The sequence below is a fragment of the Alligator mississippiensis genome, chromosome 3 (genome assembly GCF_030867095.1).
Source record: "Alligator mississippiensis isolate rAllMis1 chromosome 3, rAllMis1, whole genome shotgun sequence".
NCBI lineage: Eukaryota > Metazoa > Chordata > Crocodylia > Alligatoridae > Alligator > Alligator mississippiensis.
Genome location: NC_081826.1, coordinates 60190934 through 60209812, shown reverse-complemented (window position 1 = coordinate 60209812; position 18879 = coordinate 60190934). Strand labels below are relative to the sequence as shown.

The window sequence follows — 18879 nt, the reverse complement described above, 5'->3', positions numbered from 1 at the left end:
ATTAAGTTAGTACTTATTAGTACAGGTACTATAATTAATGTACCATAATTACAGCACATTCATACATGTGTAGACATCCCCACTAACTTACATTATGGCTTTCTGCCTTTTCAATGGATGAATGGGCTCTATGTTGTATTATATCATTCCAATACCTAATTGAATGATACCATATATTGTTCTTTAATGAATGAATAAAGTTTTGGCCAGGGACTAAAAGTAATATATTGAACTGAAGGGGAAAAAAAAGTGAACACAAAGAAAAACAACATACAAAAAGAAAAACATGATACAAACAGATCCACTCATAAGCAGTTTATTAGCATCATTTCTGAAAAATTAAAATACAACTGCTTAATTCATGTTTATGGTATACATGTTTGTATACTGCTGTACACTACATAATGCATTACATCTGTAAATAAATAACAGAGACAGCTTGGATTAAACCAGGGCTGTCCAACTAGCAGCTTCTGAAGGATTATTCTGTGGTTCCTGGGCTCCTCCTGGCTGCTGTTCCCCCCACTGTTCTGGCTGCCGCTGTAGCTGGGATCTCCAGGCTCCCTTTACCTTCTCTGGTTTTCAGTTCCAGCCCCTTCCCCAGGAAGTGAGACAGAGCAGGGCTGCAAGGCTCAGTGCAGCCTGAAGTCTCAGGGGAGCCTATGGCACAGTGCAGCAGGGGAGCCCTGAGTCAAGCAGTTGCTGGGGTGGAGCAGCCCAGCTATGTGGTGGTAGGAGAGCCAGGCAGGTGAGGGTGGTCATAGTCCGTACTGGTATGGGCCCTGCAGCATATAGGCCCCAGCTACTAAGAAGCCCTGGATTAAACTAACAAGATCAATGCTAACTATTCAGGGAAGAATGAAAACAGAAGCAGTATAATGTGTAAATGACAAATGTTTACTGCTCATTTCTCCCTATGTTAGTTTGACTAACTGCTTTTGGAGCTACTAGCATTTGGGATTAGCATACATGTATGGGTTGGCAAATCTGGCCCTATGGTTGCATAGTATATTCACAATCTTACATTTACTTCTTACCTTTCAGGGCCTGATCCTGCAGTCCTTACTCAGCAGACCCCACAGAGAATTCACTAAAAGTTAGGTTCCTATTTACTAAACTACAAAAAATTATTCCTTTTCTTCTCTATCCCCAGCAGATTATTGGAAGAATTACCACTACTTAGATTCATAATCAAATATATTCATAACAACAAAACCTGTAATTAAATATAGAGCTAAGAGGTTGCCTGTATTCTATGTAAGCCCTAATTAGGTAAATGTTCTATATGGAGTATATGATAAATCTCATTAAGATTTTACATGAGGCATTAAGAGAAGACAACCTGAAGAGAAACTATTTTACATACATACATCATGCAATATCCTTGTTAAGATGACACTGTTTTTCTCACTTGTGCTAGAGTTAGGCTCCTTTTGATTTTACAACTTTTAAAACAGTATCCCATTTACTGTTCCTGTTTTCTAACTGCTGTTTCCTAAAATTTTGTTGAAATAAATCATTACTGTCTTCATCCTCAGCTTCTGATACTATTTCCATTTTTTGTAGGATCAACTTAATAAGGTCATGCTGCCTTTCCAAGAGTGTTGATATATCTTTAAGCCTAAAAAAAGAAGGAAAGAAAATATGTACACACACATTTCTGATAGTTCAGGATATTTCACAGAGTCATAAATATTAGAGATGCAAAAGATCTATTAAGTAATTGCACTCAGTCCCCAGCCAACAAGGAATGTTCTTTAGAATACATATTAAATCTCTCAAGCCATGGTTCGTTCCCATTTCAGAAAAGATGAGGGAGAAAATGAATAGCATAGCATGTGGCTTGAGAAAAGACATATAGGATACTACAGATGTTTGGGGACATTAGAGGAATGTTAGATCTTGTAAAAAATGGACACCCAATCTAACTTAGTTTGTCCATGTGCAGACCTTCCACATAGATCCCTAGTTAGGTCGATCTAAATGCAAACTGTAGATAAGTTCCAGGAAAGTTAGATCAGTCAAAAATGGCCAATGTGATCTAATTTAACTGTACCTTGGAGGTGCGCTAAGTTAGATTGGGTACAGCTAGACCAATCTAACTGAACTTTTATACATGTCCTGAGCGCATCTCCAGGGCAAGAACAGCCCAGCTGCTAGCCCCAGCCTTGAGGCTGTGCTTTTCCTATGACTTCCAGCACCAGGGTATTTTTAGCCCCCCAGCCCCTCCTCCCCCACCCAAACAGGCAAACATCCCTCCACACAGGTCAGACAGCCCTGCTCCCTCCTTCCCCCCAAGCCCACCAAACCCTCTGATCCCACAAGCTGCTCCTGGTGCCAGTGTGACCAGTGTTCACTGGTGCCAGGAGCTGACCAAAGTCAGTCAGGGTGGTGGGGTGGGTGGGGGAGATTGGGGTGGCAGGATTGGTTCTCCAGGGGTGTTGTTCATCTGGGGGTGGGAGGGGATGGGGGGCACATTTTTAACCTGAATTAACCCCCCAAACTTCTTGCTGTAGTGTCCATATAAAGCCATGCCATTCATTTCAATGTAAAAATAGTGATCAGCCCTATCCTGAAATAGAATTACAACTATTTTTCACTCACCCAAGTAGTCCCACCAAGATAAAAAATTGTAAAGCTATTTATGTATCCAGAGACATATAGGGCATGTCATAAGTCTTCTGCCAAGAGCTAAGCCCTAGCCCACAGACTCTGCCCCTGGAACTGAGGTGGTGAGGGTACTCTGGGTGTTCAGAGCCAAACAGGTACTCTGGGTGTTCAGATGTACCAAAAATGCCTAGTGGGATTTTTAAGAGTGCCTAGTAACCCAAATCCCACTAGACACCTAAATAACAATCCATATTTGGCCTAAAGGAACTACCAACAGTAATATCAATTAGTATCATGCCTACATAATGCAAGCCTACATAATGCAATTTGTTGTGTGCATTACCATTGGCAATCTTTTTAGAAACCCATTAGCAAAATGGGGTCCATTTCCAGAAAGCAACCCCACAACCTGCTGAAGAAAGGTTCTCAAAATATACCTTTGAGATTGTTTATACCAGAGGGAACACTAACTTGATCTCCATGCAGAATCCTCTCTCTCAATAGTTGGACTAGTTTTCATGATGGTTTTTTTTTAACTTAATAAATAATATCACATATACTGCAAGCAAATTAGTCTTTTAGAAGGGGTGAAAAGCTAGAGAAATACCCTACCAACTTCATTTAGAGCCAGCCTTTGAAGGGGGCAAAATCATCCAGTTTTTACAACTGTCTAATTTTAGGATCAGATCTTTGCAGTATTCCTGATTCCAGCTCTGCGGGCAAAATCCCACTTTACTACATAAAAGACACAATGCATTCCTGTAGACCAATGGTGTCCAACCTTTTTGAATGTGGGGCTGGATCATGAACTTTTTATCACCCAGTGGGCTGGCGAGCCATATTCATATGTTATCACCCCACGGGCCGTATGTTGGACAAGCCTGAAATAAGGCAAAGCTGGCATAAACCCCCACCTGTGCTCAGCTAGTGACAAACTACAGCAAATGATGTCTTGGACCAGCCATCCCAACAGCTGGAGCCCCCCTTCTGCCTACTACGACCACCATTTGAAGGCAGCCCCAGAAGACATTTGACAGCTGTGTTAAAATATGTGACCAAACTGATGTAGCCGGAGCTCTCATGCAGGCCAAGGGGCCACCTATGTCACTGCTTCCCCAGGCCTTGCCCACACCAGCAACACTGCTGCCCAAAGTCTTGGCAGCGCTCGGGCAGATGTGGCTGGGGCCCAGCCAATGCGTGAGACAGGGGACGGCAGAACTGCAGGAGCAAAGCTGGTTCCCAGCTTAGCAGGGTCTCAGGCCTGGTCTGCCCAGGGCAGCTCCTGGTGGGGGAAGGCCACGGGGGAACATGGGCCACTCTGCTCCTCCGCAGTTCCCTGAGGTGAAGGCAAACAGCCCCCAGGAGAGCGCAGGCAGCTGCCACAACAGGAGAGCAGCACCCAGCCCAGCTGCAGAGAGTGACAATCCCCCCTCCCCACCCGGGGCCGCTCCCGAGCAGTGCAGCCCCATGAGCCAGTGCTGCCTGAAGGGGGCCAGAGTGAGGTGGCTGCTGCACTGCAGCCCCTTGTCTGCCCACCCATACAGCCCTGCTCACCATGGTGCCCGGTCGCCCGCACATGCAGCCCCGGTGGCTTCAGCACTGCAAGCCCAGAGTGCGGAACCCGGTGGACACCGGCACCTGCCGCCTCGCTTTGTAGAGGTCACACCAGGACCCTGCCTGCCGAGGACCCCCCCACCCCCAGGGCTGCTCTGCTGACTGCCTGGTCTGGGCACCACGCCCTGTTCCTGCCCTGCCCTGCAGCTGCTGAGCCCGGCGGGTCCCAGGAGGCGGGCAGGACGCTGGGGGCAAGGGGCTGAGCTGGAGACAAGTAAAAGCGGGTGTTGTCCTCAGCTCATCCTGTCAGGTGCGGCTGGGGCAGCCCCACACCGCGCAGCCCTTGGGGCAGCAGCAGGACCTAGCTCACGTGACGTGGGAGGTCACGCAAGCCCAGCCCCATGGGGGTGAGGAGCTCCCCTCCCCCACCCATCTGTCCCAAGTGAGGGACCTTGGGCCTCAGAAAATGGCTTGGCAGGCCACATGTCGGCCCGCGGGCCGTATGTTGGACAAGCCTGCTGTAGACATACTATATTTACTCAGAACCAAGATTAGGGTTTTGGGAGGGGAGGTGGCATTCCACACAATGAGGGGGGTGGGGGGAAGCCTTGTCTTGGATTTGAGGATGGGGTCATGCTGGGGCTGAAGCCACCACCACTGCTGTTTCCTGACTGGGGTTGGAATTGCTTACTCAGTGAGGGAAGGGTCACATGGTGAGGGAGTGCAAGGGAGACCATGTGGTGCTGGAGGGATATGCAGGGTAGAGACTATGAAGCAGCAACAGAGTGACTCCAGCTCCAGCTCTGGCACTGGACTAGGCCCTGGGTCAGAGGTACTACCACCACTGCTGTCATCAAACTAGGCCAGGACCAGAGCTGCTCTGTGCCCAGGGCCAGAATTGGAGCCAAAGTGGCCACACAGGATAAGTGGCACCAGGGGAACAGATGGTGGGAAGGACAAGTACCGAGCAGGGCAGACAGCAGAGATGCAGGCACCGGGGAGAGGTGAGGGGAGAATCTAGGGGGGCAGGCACCAGTGGGTCAGGTACTGGGGAAGAGGCAGGAGAGAACAAGTAGCAAGGCAGACAGGTGGCAGAGGGATAGGCACAGGCACCCAGGGCAGTGGGTCAAGAGGTGAGGGGTCAAGCCACCTGCCACCTGCTTCTGCTTTCCCCACTGCAGTGGTGGAGTGGATGAATTTAAGATGACCTTCCAATAATTATTCTATATGTGGAAAATTATAATTGTTATAATTTTAAAAATGTATAATTTTCTACGTCTAGACTCTAATTATTTGGGGGGTTGTCTTAAATTTGAAGTCATCTTTATGTAGATGTATTGTAAAGCCTACTCTTATGGACACGTTGATAAGATCATTTAGGCAAAAGAACACTGTTTATTTCTAACAAATGCCTAAGAATAAGTCAGTGATTTTATTTTGAAGAATAAATTGCTTGTATTTTGGCATTAGCCTGGGGTTTGGAATTCCTAAATTCAAGTCCCTGAACTACTGAAAGCATTGTGTGCACTAGAAGAGTCAAGCAGGGCTTTTCTGTGGTTGAAAATTAACTAAGATTTAAGGTAGGGTATGAATTTCAAGTGCAATACCTCTTACTGTAGAACTCCACGTGTATATAGAATTATTCAGGAATATGAGTGCCTCCTTACTACCTAGTTTAATCCACTTTCTGAATATAACATGCCATGTTATGATACTGCAATTAACCAAGAACAAGTTTGAAGGGATGCTTCTCCATCATAGCACAGAAATAAAGCAACACAATAGAAATACCTGTATTTCTGCTTTAGAACTTCCAGTTCTAAAGTGGAATCAGTGCTGTGTGTATCTGTGGTATTGTCTTCACAGCCAAAGCAATACTGGAACACACTCTAAACATGGGGAAAATGTATCAGACTGCAGTCTGAAAATATTAGTGATGAGCATAATATAAAACCCCAGGTGAATAGATACATTTTGGAGAAGCTGCAATTTTCCATCCCATACTTAAGGTTGCAATGAGCCCTTCTTATAAGGCTATAATCTACTACCTTTATAGCTTTGGCTTGAAAAATGTGTTTGACCCAACACATGGTCAACTTTATTCTACCAGGGAAATAATTCATTTCTTCAATGTTTAAAAATATATTCTTTGTTACTGGTCATAACAAAACGTGGTGTTTTTCTATTTTATCTGTGGCTTCTTTGCTAGTCTGCCTAGTTTCCCATATAGTTACATATCTATGACAACTCATGAGTTAACTATATTTGAAAAAAAAAAAAAGAGGTTGCAATTAATCAGTTGACTACTATTTTATTTTTTGTTATGGAAAGCACGAGATCCCACTTATGTCTGTGAAAGATTTTTGTTTTGTACTTCAGTGAGGGAAAATAATTATCTGCTTTAGCAGATAATTCTGCACCCAGAAAAATAAATCAAAAAACTCCTATTGACCTCAAAAAGTGTACAACAGAGACCTAAATGCATGTCAGCACTAGTATTTGGTTTTTTGCAACCTGTAAAAAAATTATACTCTGCAATATATTAAAACTTACCATAAACCCACAGTATCTTGGCCTATTTGGATACACAGTGATTGATTCCTGGTCTACCCGACTTAGGAACCAATATGGCAGCTTCTTCTCTAAGTTTGTGTGAAGATTGACCTAAACACATAAGCATATAGGATACTAGTTAATAAAAAAAATTCAAGTACAGTATAATACAATAATCTATGTACATAAAAATCCATTATTCTGATTATACAAATTACTTTCTCATTATGCCCTCTTTATTATTACTGGGATGTCCACAATGCAAACTGTAGTGTAATGTCAAGATAACCAGGCTAGATTTAAATGAGTGAGCTAACTAGAAACAGCATGGCCCTCCACATAGGCTAATTCATCTCACTTTTCAGGAGGACAAAATGCTTAATTACTTCATCTGACCCAGCTCATTTAAAGCTAGGTTGGGTATCACACACTGCAGTCTGAAATGTGGAGTTGGTTGGAGGCTGACACTTGTCACTGTTGTGGGAAATGAAACCAGTAAGCAGATAAACAGTAATTATTGGGTGCATCTACACGTGCAATTAATGTGAAACAATCAAGTCTGCAGCAGTTTGAGCTGGAGTAAATTACTCCTGGACCCAGTCTCTACATGTGTGCTTCAGACAGCAGTAATTTGAACTGGGGAGAACAGACCTGGGCTGGCAGAGGATGAGGGGTAGGGACAGTACTGGGGAACAAAGGTGCTGCAGAGTCATGTGGCTAGGCAGCACACAGGAGTCTGGCCCTAGCTGTCTGGGCACAATTTACAGCTGCAGTCAATGTCTACACATGTTTGATCACAACAAATTACCCTGCATAAAATAGTATTGTCCCTGGCAGTACTATCTTACTGTGGCATTATTTAGTATACAGCGACCTAATACCAACACATGTAGACAATGATGCTTTACTCCACAGCTAATTAGTCTACTCCCCAGCTAAGTGCATGTGTAGATGGCTTTGGCCCTGACATGTGCCAAACATTGGTTTGTGAGAAGGCCCCTGTAGAGTAGCTGAATATACCTTGAAGAAAGTCTAACCCAGGAAGAATTCTCCTTTGGCTTCACTATCTGTTTGCATTGCCACTGCAGAGTACAAAAGCCAAACAGGGCAACGAGTTCCCTTAATTCATTTTTAAACTTCTAAGGAAATATCAGACATGCACACCTGGTTCTTTAAAAAGAAGTGATACTGTATAAATTCATTTTCTCAGTAACAGCACTGTTATGTCATGATTTTGTAAAACTTGACAAAGATTGTATTGTTCAGTAAGAATTTTATATATTTTGTTAGATCTCAAAATACAGTCTGTTTTTAATTTTCTGACTGCTAAACAAGTGCAAAGCATATGTACCTTCTTCAAAAACTGCCTGTACATTTCATCCTAAACTTCTGCTTTTAGTTATTTGTATCTTTAGCAAAATAAATTAAATGTCTCACTCCTTAAGGTGTTAAGCCCAAAGTGAAGTCTTAAAATAAGTTTCACAGAAGTCAATTTAGTACATAATTTTCTGTTACATGAGCATCAAAAGAGCATAAATTTACTCATCATAAATTTGAGTTATTCAAGTATATTGTCTCTGTATAGTCCCATTTCTGGGATATCGACTTCAGCTCAGCAAAGCTTTTGGAATCTTCCCAAATGTGGAGTTAAAAGAGGCCACAAGCACCTCTCTCCTCATAGCATTGATTTCCTGAATGTCCAGAACAGACACTGAAAAAGTGTTACACACTTTCAACCATCTCAGTTCCTTTTACCAATTCTACAGTTCCTCATTCTACAGCCTTAGGGAAGCAGAAAGTCTAGACAGGGTGAGGATGCAATTGTCAACTTTTATTTCATATCTGACAACCACATATTGTGTGTATTTCCACTGTGGAAATCAAGTGGGCACAGTTCTCCAACTGAGAATGGGGCTGCCTTGTGGACTTCCCCAGCAAAGACTTTAAACCCCTGAGCTAAGCAGCCCCAGTGGGGTTGCATGGGGGATGAAGCTCTCAGAGGCAGGAGCTGAAGGACTTCCCGCACTGGGGACTTTAAACCCAGTGCCCTGCAGCTCCAATGGGGCTGCCAGGCATGGGGGATCAGAAGCTCCCAGCAAGGGGAGCTGAAGGGCTTTCCCTATCAGTGACTTTAAACTCTGCACCTGGTGACTTTAAAGTCCGTGGCTGCCTTCAAATGGACCTGTGGCTGACAATCAGCTGACTGTTGATCCCAGCAATGGGACAGGTCCCCCAGGCTTTAAATTTGCTGGTGCAAGGAGAGCCTGCAGTCATGATCCCAGGCTCCCCCTGCACTAGCAAGTAGAAAAGGTATGATTAGGATCTGATCTCTGAGTCCAAAATTGTGCCTCCTGCCATGCATGAATGGCAGCCCTGAGTTATGAACCTCTATGACTGGGATTCACAATTAAAAACATTTCTGGAACTTAGCTGCCAAGAGCTTGTGCCCAGCCCAGGAGTGCTGCTAAGGAGCATACCCCATGCAATGGCACCCATTCTGCACATATCAAATATCAGAAAATTAGGCAATGCAGCTTCTTTAGAGTGGCACTGAACGAACTCCTAGAATTCCTCTGAGGCTGTCTGCCTTGGACATGCCCTTCGGCGTGCACTCCAGGTCACTTAACCCACATCTCCTACTTCCTAGCCTTAACTGCTAGCCAAGAAGCAAGGCTGTGACAGGCACTCTCCAACTTTCTTGTTTAAGTCGGTTTATTCTGTAGAAAGGAATGCAAGATTTGTAGAAAGACAGTCAAGCTAGAGCATAACTGTAGCCTCACTCTAACCTGAGAGTGAGACTCTAACCAGGGAGTGAGGCTCTAGCCCTGCTCCTGTTTTTGTATTTTATCCAATAACTTTTTAATTCAAAACATAAGGAATCCTGAGCACAGGAACCAGCACCAAGACCTCTGCCCCCAAGGAAAGCACTCTTTTACTGGAGTACAGAGGCATGCTTCCTCTTGCCCCAGGTCCCTTCTCCTGCCCTAGCGTGACAGCTAGAAAAAATTGAAAATGGGAGATGTGGGTTTGAGTTATAGGTGCTGAGGAAAGTCTAGAGCTCAGGTCTCCCACTTCCAGAGCAGATACTCTAAAGTCTGAATGAATGCTACTGCTATGCATTGTACCAAATCTAAGGCCAGCGACATGCCTTCCAAATCAGCCCCCTAAGGGAACTTGGATGCACATACGTTTAACTGGTGAATCCCATGTGGCACTGAATTTTGGCATTCTGAGTAGTACAGAGGGAGAAGTGAGTGCTTACCACCTCACTTAACTGCTGCAGTTGTGGCAGTGGTAGGGGCTACTCCTGTCTCAGCACAAATTCCACAAACTGTTGCGGTGGTGGCGGCAGGTGTGCGGGTTCTCTGTGGACTGACATTATGGCTCTAAACTGGCACAGAAGCTTGATACCTCCCTCAACTCTCCAAGTTCCACTAATGTTTAGGGGTGAAAGGGGTGCCAATATGCTCTGCAGTGCCAAGATGGCAGAGCCTCTGGACATTCACTGTTTTCTCTGGAAAACTCACATAGATGCCTAAAATTCTGCTACAATCAGAAGTGGTTATGTGGATCACTTGTATGGACTTAGACATCTATATTCCACCTATGTTGCAATTCAGTTTTTTGGACCGAATCCCTATTTGACACTGGCTGTTATATAACGTGTCTCACGACACAGCCTGTGACTGAGCCTCAAATATATGATATCTCTGTATTGCATCTGCCATCTCTCAGATCTTCTTGTGCTGTCTGTCAGGTGAATAGATTTTGCCCTTAAAAAAGCAAGATAACGTATTTCAAGTATATTAGGGGTTTTTTGTTTGGCTACTGGCTAGTCACAGTTTCTTAAAAGTATTCATTTTTTTACCTTAGGTCCTATAAGGATTTTTACAGTGATATAAATGACTGCCAGCTAGGATTTAGGATGGAATGCCAATGTCAACCAATCTAGTTTATAGAGAAACATAAAGATAGGGTTACCTTAAGGATAAGGAAAATGATATAACTTGAACCAAAAGTAAAAGACACATTTAGAGGGATTGGATATTAGTTGTACAAAAACTCAGTAATTTCAAGGCTATGTTTAAACCTTTATTATTTGGTTCTCATACCGTATAGTGAATGAAACCACTAAGATACACTGCTAACCTGCATTGCGATCCTTTTGAGTGCAGCGTATTTCTGCACCTCAGCAATGTCTCCAACAGCCAAACCAATCTAAAAGTACAACACAGAAGCAAAAAGCTTTCTTAGTTACCTAATTATTTATACTGGGTGGTTTAAATTATATTCCTCAGTGATATTTATCACCCAAAACCCACTCACTAAATTATATTGTGATAACTAAACTCTAAAACAGTAAACACACATGTTTTTGTGCACTTTCTGTTCTCATTTTTCTTAGCAAACTATTTGACCTTCATTAATAACTACTTTTAGCAACAGTTAAAAATATATACACTTTTAAAATTATATGGTGCTATTTCTATTAATATCAATAGTAAAACTTATATTTACTTCAGATGATGCAGGACCAGACCAGCACTATGCAACTTAAAAGTATTTAGAAAATTCACTTCATGATCATATAGGAATGGTATTTCCTACAAACTTAGTTGTTTTAGTCGATCCCTTATGTTTACATAAATCCTACCATTTAGTCAATTGCCAGTGGATGTAAATGGTACAACTCCTTCTGATCTGTTTAGATAATTTGCTTTAATTTTTTTGAAAAAAAATGGTTTAGTTGCCTATGCCTCTAACAATATCCAGTTGTAAAACACTACAGCAAGATCAAGGCTTTTGGACCCTGCACTGGAATCTGTATGAAGCCTCATCAATCCAGGAGGAATAGGATGAAGGCATGAACAGAAGGTGCTCATGAACAGTTTCTTCTAGTCTTCTCAGTAAAAATAGGTAGGTAATACAATATGCTCCATCCATTAGGCTGGTACAACTTCTCTCTCCCTGGTATGCCACATGGGAGGAAGGAGAACAGGTACTCCACTGAGTACAGATACTAGCATTAAGGGATAGGTGCAGAAGGCTTGGCTTCCTGCATCCCCACACCAGATACCCTGAAGTTACATAAAAGCGATGATAATCTGGCCCTAAAAATATACTCAACACGGACTCTGCTGTAATAACAATGCCAAAACACTGGGTTTGGGTAGTAAAATAAAGGAAATAAGCTAAAAGACACAGAAGTGGAAAAGCAATATCCCAATATTTCATTTGAAAAGTCACAACTGTTGCAAGTCAGCAAAAAAAATCTTGTGTGATAATTTTGCATATAAGCATCTATTCTCACAGTCTCCTGATTTTTATGACTAAAATACTTACCAGCAAGTTCATAAGTAGAATTGGAATAAGCAGGGTAAAGATAATAAGAACTGTATAACTCAGGAAGGGATAAGGCAATTCATTACTTAGCAATGGACCAAGGAAAGCATCATGATAATTAATATCTCCTAGCATCATAGCAAATGTCTTCATTACAGAAAGGAGTGGACTGCTATACGTTTTCTGCAAAAAGAAACAAGAAAAGCAGTGAAAAAGACGCAGCATGTTAAAATATGGAATGTAACTGCTCTATTCTAATTCTGCTCCTTTGGGATTATTTGCCACTTGCTTTAATTCAAGGTGGTCCCACTAGTGGTCTGCAGGCTTCATGTGGCCCAGAAGGGACTGTGTGGCCCACAGGCTCCCACCAGCTGCTGCTGCCTCTATCACTCCTGCTGCAGCAACAGTTGCCTCTCCCTCCCCCCCAACTCCAGTTTCTGCTGCATGCCCACATGGGCAGGGAGCAGGGTAGAGTGGCACAGCCCAAATGCCAGGGCAGGCAATAAGCCAGAGCTCCCATGTGATATGGTGCAGCAGGGGAGCTCACGGCCAGGGAACTGGTCAGGTGGGGTGCCATTCACAGGGCGTGTCTACACATGTATTTTAGCCATCTTAAATTTACTGTGGACTAAGTTACTGTGCAGTAAGTGGGAATAGGCCAGCATTGACACATGCAGGTATTAAAGGGCATTAATGCTGTGTGTGGACTGATTTGGGACTAAGGTAAGTCCCAAGTCAATCCACCAGTGTTACCACACAGTAAGGCATCTACATATGCGTTACTGTGCAGTAACTAATCTGGCGTAAATTTGATACCTGCATGATACAAGTATCAAATTTACATTCAAGTTGGCATAACTTGCCATATTTACTGTGCAATACAGGCATGCACATGTAGACATGTGCCTGTACGACACAGTAATTTTGGTTACTGCACAGTAAATGTGCATGTGTAGATGTGCCTATAGCATAGCTGGGAGACAGAGAGAACGGAGATGGAAAGAAAAGTATGCCGTTGCTCTTTTTTGCAACAAGAGCACACAGTTGGCTCATATTCAGCTTAAGGTCTACTGTAACCTCCAGATCATTCTCTGCAGTACTGCATCCTAGCCAGTCATTCCCTAGTTTGTATTTGTGGATACAATTATTCCATTCCAGATTCCATTCAATGGGCAGGACTTCGTTTATCCTTGTTGAATCTCATCTGACTGACTGTGGACTATTTTTCCCAGGCTATTCAGGTCATTCTGAATCCTAGCCCTGCACTCCATAGTCTGCAACTCCACTCCACTCAGTGTCATCTGCAAACTTGCTAAGCATACACTTGATCCAAATAGATAATGATGTTAAACAATACCAGACCCAGAACAGACCCAGGTGAACCCCTCTGAATCTAAATTCCTTTAAAACTCTTGAGGAAGATTTGTGCAAGAAGGGTTCCCCACTATGTGGGGATACTTTGCGGCAATTATGCTTCTGTAGATGGGAAACGCCAGATTCTTTCATTTGAAAAATGAACATCAGGTTTTAATATGGTTACTGAATAATTATAAGGCATTATATTTTCAAGGATAATTTTTTCCCTACTTACAGTATAAAATGTCCTAATTTTACTCAATGAAATTGCTTCATCAGTTCTATCTACCAAATAGTGTAATACAGAAAATGTACAAGGCTTTATAATTCCAGTCACAAAAAATAACATAGACATTAATTTTACCTGTGAACCCAAAAGAACAAAAAAGCTGAGTCCAAAGGCCAATATCAGGAAAAAGAATACAACAACAATCCGAATCAAAGTCCTCAGTATCTCCCAGAACATCACCACATAGATTCCATAGTTTTCAAATCTAAGTAAGCATTTGAAAGAAAAAGATAACTATTATCAAACACTTTCCCTATATGTAAAACTACAGGCTACTTTCCCTGTATGTAAAACAGCATGAAATATTAAATTTTGTACACTGTAGCAGACACTTTGCTTCTATGACAGCTTCTTAAATGGTCAGAACAGTACCTAATTCAGGTGCATGAAAATGGAAAAAGTCTAGTTTATCAGTTTAGAACATGATGTACCATACTTTAATTGAAGGTTTAATAGACACTTCTTTCCCACCCACAATCACAAAAATCACAATCTTCCACACTGAAGCAGATGCCTGGTAATTCTATGCTTCAGAGCTATTGCTGGTTGCATGCTGCTGCCAAAAGAAAATTCCTCCCTCTACCCCTCCATCCCTCTACCCCTCCTGCAACTGAATTTATTATTTGGCTTCCAGGGTTTTTTTTGTTTGGTTGGTTTGTTTTTTCACACTTTTCTTTGAAGCAGTGGCCACTGACCACAGTTAGTGGTGGGAGTTGGACTGGAATACACACGTGCTTCTAATGACACTTAAACATCACAGGTAGCTGGCTGGTAAGGACTGCTCAGCATCAAACTGATCACTTTTTGACATCACAAGGTCATATTGACAAGGACTTTTTTCCCTGTCTCCACAGAGTGGGGTACAGTCTCCTTCCTGCAATTTTCTGACCAAATTTGAGGAATTTAATGAATTTCCTGCCATTGGTCCATTCCAATTCCTGCCTCATAACATTTTTCATAGAGTGCTTTGTGTCTGTAATGTGAAAGGAATAGTGACAGCTAGATAATCAGCCAAGAAAAAACCTTCCCTTCCATAACTCCTTGTTAGGAAAACAGGGCAGAGACAATTTTAGTTTGCCATTTAATCAGGGTCAGACACAGGCCTGGGTGAACTGGGTGGCCACACAGGGCCCAGCCAGAAAGGGGGCCTGAGAATGGTAATTTTTTTTCTATTGTCTGATTATTATTATCATCATCATTATCTTTGGTGAAGGGCAGCCCAATACTAAAAGTTCACCTGGGGCTGCCAGGAGTCTAGTTACAGTACTGCATTTAATCAAAAAATGGTAGATAAGGCTGCTTTCTCCTCCCTATAACTACAAAGCTTTCCTTTTGTTAGATATAACTTTACTTCAGCAGGTCTTTTTAAAGTTCTCATATGCAAAAAGTATTTTTTTTATTTTTTTTTATTTATTTATTTATTTTTTTTTACAGTGAGAGGCTAGACAATAACAACACTTTAAAAAATATTATTTGCTAGCCACTGAAAAACTTAAGAAATATCATTTGGAGAGTGGTATTTAATATACCTATTGATTTTTTACTTGGTATAATATACTATGAAATTTTGGTTATGAAAAACACTGAACCTTACTTTAAAGTTTCTGAAATAGCAACAAAGAACTTAACATACGTGTGTTTAACTCTATCCATGAAAACTATTGAATTAAATGGCTCCATTTGTAGTGTGTCTAGGATCAGAAATTAAATGTTACCTTTGAAGATAAAGCAAGAAGTTCATCCAAGATAAGTATACAGCAATTGCTCCACATTCCCACTGCAAGTGACCAGGGATGGTAGCAAATAGTGACGACACAAAAATAATGCTTGTAGTATAAATTGTCCAGTCCAGCAGGTTGGAGTAGTCCAATAAATACTTCAATTTCTGGGATATGAGAGACAGCAAATTAACATACTGACCAGTATTAAATCATTATAATAGTAAATTAGGTAATGTTTTTCTCATTGCTTCAAGTTTAAATCTCTTGGATATAAAAGAGTTAGGATTATCTTTTAATAAGAGAATAATGAAGACATATTTTAATATCAAATAATTTATTATGATTAATAATTGACAAACAAAGTACGCACACACTTCAACACACTTACTTGTTGAATGAGCTGAAATATTTCTTTGCATATTCCCAATAAACTCATGATTAATACTAAGCACATACATACTCTTATAAAGTATGATTCCTGCAATAGAAAAACACAAAGGAAAACAAATAATTTGAAAACAATAAATGTAAGAGACTCTTGATTTAAGTTCTACTTAGCATAGTCGCATTACATAGATAAGATGTGCTTGCTTGCTAATGAAACACAGAACATTTTCCCTGACTTGGTTCATATGTATTATGGGTTCCAAGTCCTGTATCACCTTGCAAACAACTCTGAAGATTTCAGTGAGAAAAAATGCAAACGGCAGGTTCTCCAACAACTGAATCATGAAAGCATGTTCCTCTAGGGAAAGGGAGAGAAATTACACATAAATTGGTACAAGTTACTGGAAAGCGACTTAAATCTGTAACACAAAAGAAGTTCAGTACATGTAAATCGCTTTCAAAGGGTGCAGACAGAAATGACATTTGTCATGTAATCAGCCCCTTGAAAGTGCTCTAAAGCTGTGCCTAAACAGCAGAATCCTCTGATTGCTCCAGCTGCAAGAGCAGCCCAGCCAAGCTGCTGTTTCTGGATGGGAGAGGGAAAGTACAGGGGAGGGAGGTCCCTTCTGGGGTTTTCTCAGTCCCACTGGAGTAGGGTGGGGGGCAGGTGGATTGGAGCCCTTCACCTTGGGGGACTCCAATCTACCCAGCCCTGCACTCCAACAGGACGGAAAAAACCCCAGAAGGGACTTCCAGCCTCTGCCTTCTCCCCCCTTCCATCCACAGATAGCAATGGTGCTCCAAGAGCATGGGTGGAGCCTGGGAAAGAGACAGGGGAAGAAGAGGCGCAGGGAAGAGCCAGGGGAAGATGCAAATTGGAGCCGATCTTCCACCTTCCCAATCCAACAACTAATGTCTGTTGGGTCAGGAGGATTAGTCTATGAATTACCGTGAGCTAGACCCAGGAGCTGCACTTCTGTATGCACCCAAAATGGCCAAAACTGGTTTAAGATAAACCTGGATGGACACAGTATCAGACTTTAATCTAAAATTGGTTTATCAAACTTCTGTCCCAGATCCCCTCCAGATTCAAATTAACTCACAGTCTCTCAGCATCCCAGGATGCTTTGCACCTCCCCCACAAACCCCGCTTCACAGGGTAGGTAGGCTAGTGCTGGCCCAAGCTGTGTGCTCCAGCTGAGCAAGGAGGTGTGCTCTAGGGCAGTGGTTCTCAACCTTTTTTGTATTCGGATGCATTTGTAAACATCAATGGCCAGTCCCAACCCAGTTCCCCTCACTCCCAACCTGCTAAACCCAGGCCTCAACCCCCCAGGGTGTGGGGCAGTGGGGGGGAGGGGTGCAAGAAGTCCCTTGCAGGCTGAAATGTTTCCCACATTTCCCTACATTTTTCTCCTTTAAAGGAGAATCATTTAAAAAGTTTGTTCATAACCCTTTCATATATTCTTGTCACCCACTTTTGGGTCATAACCCACAGGTTGAGAAACGCTGATCAAGTGCCCTCCAGCTTCTGGTCTGAGCCACTGCAGGCATGTGGCTGTGTTTCTAGAATCAAAATGAATGCCTGTTCACTTGCTTGTCAGTTCTATCTACGCAGCTTAGAGAAACCTATGAAGACTGAATTAATTCAGCCTCAGGCTTTTTGACCGTCCATACTTAGCCTAAATCAACAAAAGCACTTCTTAGTGATGAGTATTTCCATGTCAAATTTCAAAACTCCAACATCTAGCTATTTGGGCTACCAATTAAATATATATATTAAAGGTTTACAATGTTTTTTCTTATTATGGCAAAAGCATATTGCTTTCTGTCTCTTTATTGTTAAGTAGAGCTAAATATTTTTTGTTCAAACTAATGAAAAATTTACCCTAAGCCACAGACTGAAATTAACATTTTTTGTCCCAAAAAAGAATCTTTCAGAAACCAAGCGACTGATAAATATAGTAGTTCCATAAAAAAAATATAGTAGTCCCATAAATACTTCAGTTGCAGAAACATATGACTAGGAAGTAATATTACTGGGTGTAATAAGTTTTATATTCAATGAATTAAAATTGCAAAATGATCAATAATTCTACAAATTACATTTCAACCATGACAACCCACTTTTTAAAAAATAGACATGTTGAAACCAATTAAAAACAGTACCTCAGATACTAATGGTCCTGAATTATAGGTCTCACTTCCATTTAAAGTCTTTCTTGGCTTTATGTTGGTGACCAGAAGAGTGAGTGGAATGAGACCAAGAGAATATACGCCCAAGTTCATAAGATGTGCACGAAACCCATATGCCATCCTGGAAAATGAAAAAAATGTTATAAAACATGGAAATATAATTTTAGTAGGAGAGTAGGGATTGCCTGGGTTAGGGGGCAGTGAGCCAGCTAGTGAGGCCAGTGAGCCAGTCCTCTCAGCTCCAGGTAAGGAGCAGAGAGGCGGGGCCAGCCCTGCTCTCCGGAGCAGACAGCACAGCTCAGCCCAGGGCTGCAAAATTCTGGGATGCTAGGAGACATTGATTTAACTTGAACCAGGAAGGGGTCTGGGATAGAAGTTTCATAAACCGGTTTGACCTAAATCAGTTAGATCTGATACTACATTGAACTAGGTTTGTCTTAAAACAGTTTCAGCCATTTTCAAACTGGTTTATGTGCACTGAACTTCTATTCTGTTACAGGTTTAAACTAGTTTCCGATGTATAACTTCTCTCCCTAGCCTTACAGACAAGGCCATGGAGTTCACAGTGCACAAAGGCTTAATAGCCCTCTTTAATTAACTAGTTTTCATTTCCTTTGAAGTTTCTGATGTTAACCTACATTTTTTATAATAGGTTTTAGTTTTTTAAGTGCTAATGAAGATTGTGGTAGGTTTCATTTTGCAAGTGTTAACATTAAAACAACTCTTTATATCCTGATGCTTGATATTTTTTAAATCCTCTTATCAGTGTGACTGGATGCAAGTGGCATTGACTAAAATTCTAAATTTAAAGAGCCCTTTCTCTGCCACAAATCTTATCCGTAAATTGTATACAAAATGTTTCTTTTTAGTATT

The 18879-nt window shown here is 41.9% G+C and overlaps 1 protein-coding gene across 1 annotated transcript in view; it reads right to left on the bottom strand.

Moving 5' to 3' along the window:
• Nucleotides 1-300: 300 nt before the first annotated feature.
• The window catches only part of TRPA1 (transient receptor potential cation channel subfamily A member 1), a 74799-nt gene continuing 56220 nt past the window's right edge, over nt 301-18879 (bottom strand). The window contains exons 19-27 of the mRNA XM_006277018.3: nt 17980-18127; nt 15815-15904; nt 15421-15590; nt 13781-13910; nt 12061-12243; nt 10867-10935; nt 6718-6828; nt 5956-6053; nt 301-1621 (exon numbers count right to left, since the gene is read on the bottom strand). Coding sequence (XP_006277080.1) covers nt 1423-1621; nt 5956-6053; nt 6718-6828; nt 10867-10935; nt 12061-12243; nt 13781-13910; nt 15421-15590; nt 15815-15904; nt 17980-18127 — 1198 coding nt within the window. The 3' untranslated portion in view covers nt 301-1422. The remainder of the gene's footprint in view (nt 1622-5955; nt 6054-6717; nt 6829-10866; nt 10936-12060; nt 12244-13780; nt 13911-15420; nt 15591-15814; nt 15905-17979; nt 18128-18879) is intronic.